Source organism: Cydia fagiglandana, chromosome 3, assembly GCF_963556715.1.
Source record: "Cydia fagiglandana chromosome 3, ilCydFagi1.1, whole genome shotgun sequence".
NCBI lineage: Eukaryota > Metazoa > Arthropoda > Insecta > Lepidoptera > Tortricidae > Cydia > Cydia fagiglandana.
In genome coordinates, this window is record NC_085934.1 from 4,888,620 (window position 1) to 4,901,252 (window position 12,633).

The 12,633-nt window shown below is 39.5% G+C and overlaps 1 protein-coding gene across 1 annotated transcript in view; it reads right to left on the reverse strand.

Annotated features, from left to right (window-relative positions):
* The window catches only part of LOC134679911 (uncharacterized), a 31,530-nt gene extending 20,906 nt beyond the window's left edge, over positions 1-10,624 (reverse strand). Inside the window, exons 1-4 of the mRNA XM_063538851.1 lie at positions 10,576-10,624; positions 7,540-7,712; positions 5,819-5,976; positions 4,996-5,180 (exon numbers count right to left, since the gene is read on the reverse strand). Coding sequence (XP_063394921.1) covers positions 4,996-5,180; positions 5,819-5,976; positions 7,540-7,620 — 424 coding nt within the window. The 5' untranslated portion in view covers positions 7,621-7,712; positions 10,576-10,624. The remainder of the gene's footprint in view (positions 1-4,995; positions 5,181-5,818; positions 5,977-7,539; positions 7,713-10,575) is intronic.
* Positions 10,625-12,633: the final 2,009 nt, after the last annotated feature.

Below are 12,633 nucleotides of genomic sequence, written 5' to 3' on the forward strand. Positions count from 1 at the left end.
CTGGATGAAGGGAAGTTCAGTTAAAAGAGGGGAAGTGAGGCTTCGGTGTTTGTACTCGTACATTTGCGAGGTGATTCTTAAAAACATTAACAGTTTATAGAAAATTATTCTTAATTATTGTAGTCTTGGCAGATAAGTTGTCGTCATGGAGATCGTTCACAACTTTTCGCGTTATACATAGTCACTTTATTTTGTACTAGCTGTGCCCGCGGCTCCGCCCGCGTGGAATTCGATCTGTGTCAGTAAGCGGCTAATTTCTAATCCTAATTTCTCTCCCTCTCCCCTGGAGGCGGAACTTGAAGTATAGTTGACAGATGGATACGCTAGAGGACTGCAGTCCAGATTTAATATTTTACAATTATGTACCACAAAATAAAACTACATACCAAAATCAATAGTTTTGCGATATAAAAAAATTTTCGATATAAAAACGCAATTTGATAGACATTTGTACATTTTTACTTTTAGTATGGAAATCAGTCACATCATTTTATCACGAAAATCAACAGTACTACAGCAGTAACGTTGCAAGAGAGTAATGCTGCCGCAGTCGCCATAATTATAAAGTTATTGAAAACGCGAGCGAAGCGAGCGCGAAAATTTTTCGATATAAAAACGCAATTTGATAGATAGTTGTAAATTTTTACTTTTAGTATGGAAATCGGTCACATCATTTTATCTCGAAAATTGACAGTGCTGCAGCAGTAACGTTGCAATAGAGTAAGAGTGACATTCCATTTCCAACTGCAGCTGCAATACTGTTCATTTTACTATGGAAACGCGTCGCTGTCATTGTCAATTGCCATAGAAAATGAACAGTATTGCAGCTGCAGTTGGAAATGGAATGTCACTCTAATGCTGCTGCAGTCGCCACACATCAGAAAGTTGTTGAAAACGCGAGCAGGCGTGTCTCACTCCGCGATTTCGTCGCTTTGCTACAGGTAGCTAAAAGTACATCCGTTCGGCCCCAATTTTGGGGTTTGCCATAAGCCGCGAGTGGCGCTGTCGCCACCTAGCGGCCATATCTGTGCTGATCGTAACAGGCGCGTTTTGTTAGAGAGTGAGTCTTCTGCACTTAGAACTATTAATTATTCTGTGACGCGAGCGAAGCGAGCGGGAAAATTTTCGATATAAAAACGCAATTTGATAAACAGTTGTATACTTTTACGTTTAGTATGGAAATCGGTCACATCAATTTATCACGAAAATCGACAGTGCTACAGTAGTAACGTTGCAACAGAGTAAAGGATGACTCACGTTAGACCGGGCCGTGTCCGGGCCGGAGCTTCCGGGGCATCGTTTTCTAAGGAAAGCATCACGTGATCACCTGTCATGTCATAGAAAAGTAAGCGCCGGAAGCTCCGGCCCGGACACGGCCCGGTCTAACGTGAGTCATCCTTAATGCTGTTGTAGTCGCCATACATTGGAAAGCGCCATAAAAGAGCGCGAAAAATTTCGATATAAAAACGCAATTTGATAGATAGTTGTACATTTTTACTTTTAGTATGGGAATCAGTCACATTATTTTATCACGAAAATTGACAGTGCTGCAGTAGTAACGTTGCAACAGAGTAATGCTGCTGCAGTCGCCATACCTTAGAAAGTGATTGGTAACGCGAGCGAAGCGAGCGCGAAAATTTTTCGATATAAAAACGTAATTTGATAGACAGTTGTACGTTTTTACTTTTAGTATGGAAATCGGTCACATCAATTTATCACGAAAATCGACAGTGCTACAGTAGTAACGTTGCAACAGAGTAATGCTGTTGTAGTCGCCATACATTAGAAAGTTATTGAAAAGGCGAGCGAAGCGAGCGCGAAAAATTTCGATATAAAAACGCAATTTGATAGATAGTTGTGCATTTTTACTTTTAGTATGGAAATCAGTCACATCATTTTATCACGAAAATTGACAGTGCTACAGCAGTAACGTTTAACAGAGTAATGCTGTTGTAGTCGCCATACATTAGAAAGTTATTGAAAAGGCGAGCGAAGCGAGCGCGAAAAATTTCGATATAAAAACGCAATTTGATAGATAGTTGTGCATTTTTACTTTTAGTATGGAAATCAGTCACATCATTTTATCACGAAAATCGACAGTGCTACAGCAGTAACGTTTAACAGAGTAATGCTGCTGCAGTCGCCACCCGAATGTCACTTTTATCATAACTTATAATGTTATTGTAAACGCGAGCGAAGCGAGCGCGAAAATTTATCGATATAAAAAACGCAATTTGATAGACAGTTATACATTATTTTTTACTTTTAGTCCCAACCAGGCGCGAATCCAGGATTTCATACAGAGAAGGGACGGTACAGTTTTCTATCAGCCTAGCTTCGCATAGGGCTCGACATTTAAGGGTCTCAGCGAGGTTTTTTTCATACAGAAAAGATGCAAGAAAGCAGAGCTTTGAATTGACCAAGTGAATTGAATTGGCGAAGTGTGAGCAAGGCAGAAGGCCCAGCTGCGAAAGGGGAAAGCTTGGATTTGGATCCACGCCCAAGTGTAATTAAGGGAGAAGATCAACTTTGCCATAAGGCAGAAGACTTCGCGTAAGACCTTACGCCGAACTGCAAAAGAGTGGCTTGAAATCGAATCTATGCATGTAATCACGACTCTTCTACTGCTCGCTCTTTGGCTTCACTCGAAAGCGCTACTTCATAGGATGCTTTTAGTTTTCGGGTTTCACGGGGCCCCTTATAACACTTTGACAGTTAGGTCTCAGGATCGCGGCTAAGGAGCAACTCGGCTTGGCCGACAAATCTGGCTTGCAAGAGAGCAAAATTCGCTATAAAATCGGTAACCTATGTCGAAAAAATCGGCTGGCCGCAAGCCCGAAAGCAAGATTTTTTTCCATGACTTTAAGGGCCTCCGCGTAAGGTCAAATCGAAAGCCTACGTTGGAGATGTTCTTACGTACCCTCACTCTCTTACTTGATCCCTACGGCCCTTCGTTATTAGATGGGTACTTGTATGTACACGTATAAAAGTTTCATGTAGGTACCTACTCCACGACGACTGCAGTGCTGATGCAGCCTGCGCTTTTTTTTTGCCTACGGTTTTGGTGCCATAAGCAAGTTCTTATTTTGCTTAAAAGGGTTAATCCGGCACTGCAAATGACAGAGGTCAATGTTTTTTTTTTCAAAGTACCCACCTTCGTGGTTATTATTATTAAGTGCTTAAAGTAGGCGATACGTATGAATATAGATTTGATATGGGTGCGATATAATTACGATTAGGTATAATTCATGATAGAGAAAATTAATAATTTTAAATAACTATGCAATTATACGCGTGTTGATATGTGTGTTTATTTTACCTCTACGTAACTATGTAAACTCATTTTTAGTTTTCTTGATTACTTAATGTTTACTCAGTTTCCCAAAAGATGCCACTGTGCAATGAGGGGCAATTAATTTACTGTCGTTTAATTTTGTTGTATTATTAATTTATTAAATAAACATAATTATTCCATTATTTTTGTTGATATATCCGTACCCCCTTTCTAAACTTAGAGTTAATTTGGCAAAATCTTTCCTCGGTGGCTTATTCATGTCACAATGTATTAAATTCAGCGCCATCTGTTAGTTTACCAGGATACTCAATAGTTGTAGCACAACTATTGAGCAATAGTTGAAAAGAGTTTGCCCCTCTTTCCTAAGTAGCGCCATAAGATTCAGAGGCAAACTTAAGTCAATCGAGTGTTGTGGCTACCCCCCCCTTTTAGGGGTTGAATTTTTATAGCCTAAAACCTGGCCGGGGATTTTCTCGACAGATTAGTAAAGTTTTCATCAAAATCCGTTCAGCCGTTTTCACGTGATGCGCGTTCAAATAAACAGACAAACAGATAAACAGACAAACAGATAAACAGATAAACAGACAAAAATTCTAAAAACTGTTGGAACGTGTTCTGTTATCGATTCTAAGTATCCCCAGCCAACTTTTTTTCAAATATCTTCCATGTACAGACTTTCGACCGTCTTCAGCTTTATTATATGTATAGATAGATATAAGTGGAAGTAAATACCAATATATTGTATTAGTCGCATATAACCTGTCCGATTTCTAAGATCAAGTTCGCCATATATATTTACTATGGCGCACTTGATCTTAGAAAAGCGGAGAGACTATACCTGTCTTAATTAATTGGTAAATATTTGACTATTAGTCAGTTAATATCTACTATTAGCTAAATAGAATCAATTCAGACCTAGTTTCCATTCTAAATGGATAACAAGAAAATCAAAAAGTTTGTTATCTACATGTTAGCACATAAGTTAGGTCGAATATTGCTCAACACCTTTCGATCTGTTAATAAGAACGTCACTTTACGGGGATTTTAGTACATAGTCTACAAAACTCGCTGTTGCAGGAATATATATATACCTATACTTCTTTATAAACTGTTAATGTTTAAGAATATCCACCTCTATATCGTGCCAGAAATTGGAAGATGATACCCCGCTGCTCAGCCGCAACCCCTGATACATTGAGTTCTGTTGCGTTGCTGTTTGAACCTAAGTAATAAAGGTACCTATTATTTTTATTCTCAATTAAGACATTAACTTGTAATAGGTACATGAGATAATGACGAAATATACTTAAACTTTCATAGAACTACGGGGTATCGAATGATGTCGTATGTCATATTGATGACGATTACGCTACGTCTTACGTAGGCGAACAACGCGCGAACGCGGCGCGGCGCGGCGCGGCGAAAGCGGCCGCCGCCGCGCCGCGCCGCGCCGCGCCGCCTGACATTCGCGTGCAAATCGCGCCGCACCGCGTTCGCAACGAGATCGCTTACGTAGGACACTTCTATGGGCATCAAAGGATTGATTTCGCCGCGCCGCGCCGCGCCGCGTTCGCGCGTTGTTCGCCTACGTAAGACGTAGCGTTAGAGAGCCGTCTCTAGGTGGTCAAAATTCGGAATCTGGCTCTTAATAAAGCTTCTAATTGTCCACAGTCTTAAAAAAATAAACCCTTCCTACTTACGCGTATGCACAGGACCGATGCCACTGCAAGACCACATGACGGCGTAGTTGTCGTAGTCCGTGTCCAAGATGCTGAATTCGTTGTCGAAGGGCACTGGCAGTGAGGAGTATTTCACGATGATGCGGCCTTCGCCCTCACGCCCTATCACTTGTAAGTGCCCGTCCATCACGCGCTTCATTCCCGTGCTGGTTACAATAGAAATGTTCAAGATAAATATGACGTAAGTAGGTCAAGTACATAAACATGAGGGAGTTATATATTTTCATGAGAAGAAAATGGGTTCAACTGTCTCGAAAATGAATGACATACGAGATACCCCAAATAACCGATAATGGCATACGACTTTAATGTGCTGCAAAAATATAGACAAGCATAATGAAAGTGCCAAAAAGATTTATTCGGCTTACGTGCACCTTGGTATTCAAAATTGAAACTACAAAGCGTAACTCCAAAAAATGTTAAATAGCTTGGGTTTAGGTCCCTTTTACCTAGAAGAATTTTCTCCTAACCCAAAGTTGGTCCCTTGGGTTTAAATATGTTGAATCGATTCAAGATTATTACAAGATTATTGTAAGTGGTAAGTAATCTTCAAAAAGAACGTTATAAGTTAACTATAGATAAGTGAGAATTATCTTACAATGTGCGCCTAAATCGATACTTACAGCAGTTTATAAAAGTATGTTACAAGAGTAAAAAATATACTCTTGGGACACTTGTCCCAAGACTTGACTTGTTGTTGTTGGGACTTGTCTTGTTGTTGGGAATTTTGCTAGTTGGGTCTGGTCACAGGCTGTTAGTTGTTACTCCTGTAGAATATACTTACAGTGAGTTAGTGATCTCGTTGGAGACGAGGATCCTGCCCTCCGGAGTCTGCTCGTACTTGGTGGTGACGCAGCGGCTGCCCAGCTCGCTGACTGTGAAGTAACGCTCCGCTTCGTACCAGGTGCCCAGGAATCGGTTCATGTTGAAGTTAGCCATGGGCTGTGGAGAGAAATCAGGGGTTTAAGGGGATTCATGACCGAACGGGATAGTCTTATGTATCTTTCAGTAGGAGTAACAGCGAAAGCGATATTATTGTTTATCCTTAATTTTAATATATTATGGCATATTTTTTGCTAATACCTCCTGAGTATGAGGCCCAGAAACAGTTGTTTTATTTTTAAATTTGGAACTCTTAGTTATTGTATGAAAGTTCAAAATGTGTGCACAAGGTCTCAGGAGGATGTTAGAATTGTGGACAATTATTATCTGCCCAAAACAGGCAAATAGAAACGAATCCTAATTTTGGCAGTTCTGTTTACATTTCAATGGAAGGTACTACAGTCAGCAGTAGAAGTTGCTAAGCGGGTCAGGTGTTCAAAATGATCTTGACGCGACTTTATTGTTAAGAGAATAAGAGCGTGTCAAGGTAATTATGAACACCTCGCCAGCTTAGCAATTATTGCTGCTAGCTGTACTAAAAATACTACTAAGATATAATAAAAAATACTATTAAGATACCTACAGGTATTTAATTGAAGCTCTGTCATATCTACTAGTTGTACTAGTAGAAAACCGCAATACTTTGACACCCGCTCTCGTATCGATGATCCGTTGAAATCGAAAGTGCATGAAATTGAAACCTCACCTCGGTGCAGTGACCGAGGACCGGTCGGTGTCTGTGGCCAGTGCTCCGCGCATTATATAAGCACGGTAACGATGAGTCAAGGTTGAGAAGGTTTATGGTTTGTTTAATAAACCATTCATTCATTCATTCATATGTTAGGATCAAGATGGGGAAGCGTTTTAGGCGGGCGGCTTTTTGAAAGCCCTGGAGGAACGGATTACCGTGATGCCGAAAAGTTTAAATGGCGTAATTTTTTTAAATGTTTTCAAGTTGCTTTTAAAGAAAATGCATTTTGGTCAATGCAGGCAATTCGTTTTCCTAAATTTAGAAGGGTTAAGAGGTGCACGGAAACTTATTCACTATGAAAAACATGATCGATGGCATAACAATCAGACTTGTTAACATCAAATGCATTTAAGTTTGATTTCTATCGATCGATGATCATTTTCCCCCGTCGGTCGTAACTAAATTAATGGGCAGGTTTGTCTAACTTTTGTGTCAGAGTAGGTAAGTAATTAAAAACTTATTAGCAGCTCTTTTAAATTGAGAACTACTCTAGTCTAAACAATTTTTAGATAGGAGATGCAAATGCGATTCTAAAATGTTTAGGATTCAAAACTATTCCATTTGGATTGCTAACATGGCCAAATCGAGAACAACAGTATTAGATTTGAAGTGTTCGCTTCACTAGCTTCTGCTCCCCATACGAAGACACATTTTCCGATTAAGATAAATTTTGGTAACCAAGTTTGCGAACCGACAACCCTACTTACAAATTTAATTCTTTATTTTAAACTTTATTGCACAATACATGAAGTACAAATGGCGGACTTAATGCCTTAAGGCATTCTCTACCAGTGAACCAAATTTAATCATTCATAAATTATCAAAAAATACAAATAATGACACCAATACAAAATTAAAAATTCAAAACTTACTTGATAATCGGGGCACCATCCTAGTGAGGGGATCTGCGCCGAGGCAGTCGCGATCAGAGCCAGCACGCACAGCCGCCACATGATTCTTCAGCAGGGAGCACGGGAATGGGCTCTGGACCTCCAGCCCCCGCTTATATACCCTCGCAGCCGGGAACCGGTCTCCAAGCACCCTTCTAAATAGAACTCCTTATCTAGTAAGCTAGGTTGATTTATTATGCCCAGTACGGACGGAGAATAATGAATTTTGCAGTCCTTGTTAGGTTACGTGTGTGTGTGTGTGTGTTAATGGGTTTTGCTTTGTTTGCATTTTACATGTTTGCCGAGGAGGCTAATGTGGCTGCGCAGGCGACGTCGCGCGGGTACTGGTTTAGGGTTGCAAGTGAAATTACCGGTCGTTTCGGTATCTATTAAGTACAAGATCGTAAACCTTTTTACTACATATACATATAACATTTTATGTTCTGGTTCTACCGTAGTACCTATAATGATGTTCATGATAATTTAGAAAATTTTATTACCTAAAAGTGACAATTTTCTTAAATTAAGGAACTGCTGCGTAACAAATATGACTAGACTTAATAGGGATAATTAATTATAATTATATTATATCAGGTATCTGGTTGGTTCTTTTCCATGTAAGTAAAGATTTTTGAAGGATTGACTCGAGGTTTTATTTTTCTGGAGAGACTCTTGGGTACATTTATCATGTATCAACCAATATTTTCATAATTTGCTTTAAAACCCTTGCACTGCAAAAACGTTTCACTCACGTTTCAAGTAAAAAAAATTGCGGAACTCATTGAGTAATTTAAATAACTAAACTTAAGTAGAGAGGAATAAATTTTGATCATTATTCTATAACCGATTTTTTGTTACAATTGTTACAAACCGCCCTGTTAGCCGGTGTAACACATCGTTCGCAAGTCCCACTGCCGTATTCGAACTTCAAGGTATTCACAAGAGACGACACGTACAAGATCCATTCTAGATACGTTATAGTTTAGATATCAACTAGTTCTCTTTTGCAGCGCAATTCGGGCAACCAATGTCACTTTTACGTTAGATAGAGTAAGATATCTATCTATTAGATGTGAACTCGATCTCTAAGTCATATCCTGTGGAAATCGTTCAAGAGTATCTCTAGAATCGCGCAAATGTCAAATTTGACAGCTTAGATCTTAAACATATCGTTATCGTATCTTCTTGGTGATGTCTAAAAGATATCTAATAGATGTCTATTTCAAAATCCGAATCGAGCCCCCAATTTTTTTGTAAATATGTAGTAACAACAATGTTTGTTACTGTTATGCAAAATTTCTTTCAGTGTGTACCTAAGTATTAAACCCTCTGTCTACGAGCAACTCTTATTGCACTTAACCCTTAATAGCACCATTATCTATATTAATAGAACCACATGTTTTGCCATGGTTTTGTTGCATTGATGGTATCTGCACACACAGAATGAAGAATAACTTGATTAGCAAAACTGGGCTGGGCTGAATGCCTTTCCCTGATGGGAACGATAGCGCCTGCGTGCCAGGATTCTGCGATTGCAACATCTATATTAGGAATATCTACTCGTATATTATCCTGTGCAAATTAATGATTGTTTTTAAGCATCTTTACGGACACGGTTCAAGTATTCTTTACGATAAAGAATACTTGCACCGTGTTTAGAACTCGACTTAATCTTATTTGATCAGTTTTTTTATAGTGGGATATTGCATTATTAAAAAGAGTAACCTATTTGTAACGCTACGTCTTACGTAGGCGAACAACGCGCGAACGCGGCGCGGCGCGGCGCGGCGAAAGCGGCCGCCGCCGCGCCGCGCCGCGCCGCGCCGCGCCGCCTGACATTCGCGTGCAAATCGCGCCGCACCGCGTTCGCAACGAGATCGCTTACGTAGGACACTTCTATGGGCATCAAAGGATTGATTTCGCCGCGCCGCGCCGCGCCGCGTTCGCGCGTTGTTCGCCTACGTAAGACGTAGCGTAAGGGTAGTTCATACTTGTTATTTCAAAGCTCAATAAAAATATTGTATCTACGTATTGTCAGTCGAGTTAACCTGTGTTAATTGCTGAAACTAACTAAAAATATATACTTTTATAAATTTTAGTTTCCACCTATTGCAAAATTACATCTGTTTTCACTATTTGGAAGCGTTCTGGCTCAAACTTTATGGCGTTAAATTGGTATTACTACCTATTTGAAACATTATCTCTAGATCTTTCTAATTATCTCCTCCGCTAATGATCTTTACATAAAGCCTCTGGAATGTTCCCATCCACAAAGCAAAAAGATGCAGCGCTCAGCCAACTGCCTACCGGTTCCAGGCGCGTCTTAGTTGCTTTTTATTTTCTATCTTTATTGTCTATTTTTAACTCGAGAGCCCAGTAAGGGTAAATTGCCTGGCTAGCTTGTTTTTGCAATTCACTTTGTATGAGCGCACCTCTAATTATGGCTGTGTCCTTACCCGATGGGGTTTTGAAGCGACGCTTCGCAGGCTGGGTTATGTCGTTAATTTTTAATATGTAGTAATATTTTACTATCGTTACATTATGTCTTGTAATTTATACCGCTTAGGCTTTAACTGTAAGCTGTGAAATGTAAGCTGTAAGTGATTACCTATAGTTAAAAAAATTACATAGGTAGGTAGGTACTTAAAGAAAATAATTGTAGGTATAAGTTTCGTTCAAAAGTTCTCTTACAAAATTTTTGGATGGAAAAGTTAAAAACACATTTTTTTATATTTTTTCAAGTTTGCGGATAAAATAAGCCTATGTGCTAATAAATAATTTTCGTCCGCCCCCATTTTATTTAAAGCTGCAAGTTACAATTTAAAGGGAGTGAGTTAAAGACACGCTTGACCAATCGACCAACTTGACGGGCGTTTGGGTCAAACACAATTCAGAAAAAGTTCCCTTTGTGGATGAAAGTTAACTACCCGGGGGTACATTTATTTATATCAAGTTTTAGTCTCAAGTAGGTGATGAAAACATGTACCTATCCCGCATATCAGGGTTCTTACTTCTTACCTGATTGAGTTCCTCGCCTTTCGATCGTGGATGTGACAGGTCAGTCCCTGATCACAATGTCGGGCACTGTGACTCGGTCAGGTGCTTGGAAGGCTTCTAAGCCGTCTGGCGTCATATTTAATAAGATTTAGGACACTAACACGGTAATATTCCAGGTGACTCGGCTAAAGAGAAATGCTTAGAAATATATTTATAAAGGAAAAGTAGAAAACTCGCTACCTCGGGCGAGACACGACCTCGCGTGTCCGGGATTCCAGCTCGCCGCTCTACCCACTGAGCTACCGAGACTTATCCGTAGACAGTGAATGTTTCCATCATATCCTTCATAGTGCACCTTAAGGGGTCCACTGATTAACAGTCCGCCGGACGGTATCGGCCTGTCAGTTGTTCGGAACTGTCAAAATTTTGTTCTAACTGACAGGCCGATACGTCCGGCGGACTGTTAATCAGTGGGCCCCTTTAGGGGAGTGTAAGGGGTGTATAGAACCCGCGCGAAATCGCCTTTTCATACAAACGTAGTCCTCATTTTCCTCTCTGGATATTAACATTATTGAAAATATGTATTTTGACACAATTTGTTGTGCCTATATCAACCACAGCTATGCCTCTACTGAAACCAACTGCCCAACTGAAAACTGTTTTTTGCTCCTAATTTTTACAATTGGTACCTAATCAAAAAATCTAAAAAGTCAAACGTAGGGGCACAGTTATGGTTAATAGGTATACCTACATCAAAAATAATGTAAAATTATTTTCCATAATAGGTACCTAATTGAACATTGAACCGCCTTCCCATCAACTTTAAGAGTTGCACGAACCCGCCGCCAAGCCGCTCCCATACAATCGAAGTTTCGTTTCCATTTTAAAATGCCATGAATTAAATTACGTGACTGATGTAATTTGGCATGAACCTTTAATGGAACATAATATCTATGTCTGGTAACTACTAGTTTTAGTTGCTAAAAATTGAAAAACTTTTTGTGTTAAAATACCTACAGTACATACTAAAGTAGGTACTTAAATATAATGTCCTTAGTATGTGTAGGTTTATGTATAGGTATTGTTTGTTTTGTTATGTACATTTTACAAAGAACCAAATAATTTTTTCACCACACCAGCTCGGAAAGGCTTACTTTGCACTTCGAAAACGAATAGCAAAGTTGCATTTTATCCACATGTGAGGCAAAGGAATCAAATGCAAATTTTGAGTTGTTTTCTTATGTTTGCTGGTAGAATTGACTTTTAAATGATGATTTTGGATGGTAAATATTTAATAATATTCATTTGGATTTGATTTGGTTTGATATTTTACATTTAATATTTGCTTCGGGTTGGTGTGGTGAAAAATTTTGTGTTTCACTCGGGGGCAAATTTTGTTTAACCCTCGTGCTTTGAAACCCTCGCAACGCTCAAGATTCCATTTTCCGAACCACTCGCTACGCTCGTGGTTCAATTTTGGAATCTTTCGCTTACTCGGGTATCAATATTAGCACGAGCGGTTAAACAACAACTTTGCCCCCTTGTAAAACAAATAACTATTAATCGCGTTGCTTCCCATTTCAGGTTCTGCGAGGCATTCAGTGAGACTGAGGCCTAGGTCTCAGCGCCACAGCAGAAACCTGTCTTTATGATACAGGATGGGATCCATTTAAGGGCATATTCGCTATCGTGTTCTGTTTGGGTGAAGTATAATTATACCCGATTAAGTCCCGTACCTAATCGGTAATCGTGAAAGTTTAAATCAGTGTTTAGGAAAAAGAGAAAAATTTATTTGACGCGCAAAATTTTTGGCCTTTGTTAGATAGAGGGTTAGCCTACATAAACGACGTTTTTCTCCTAATCAATCCTCTTACTTTATCCTAATCCGAACACGATACCGTAGGTATATGCCCCGTAAAGGGATCCCCGCAATTTTTGTTACATCCTGTATATATTATTAACGAAACTAAAAAGTTTGAAAAATACTAGTGTCCATACAATGTTGCGTTCTTCGTCATTTTAGAGAGTTCGCGAGATACGTACGCCATCTATACTTTACATACGGCAATATGCAGTTTG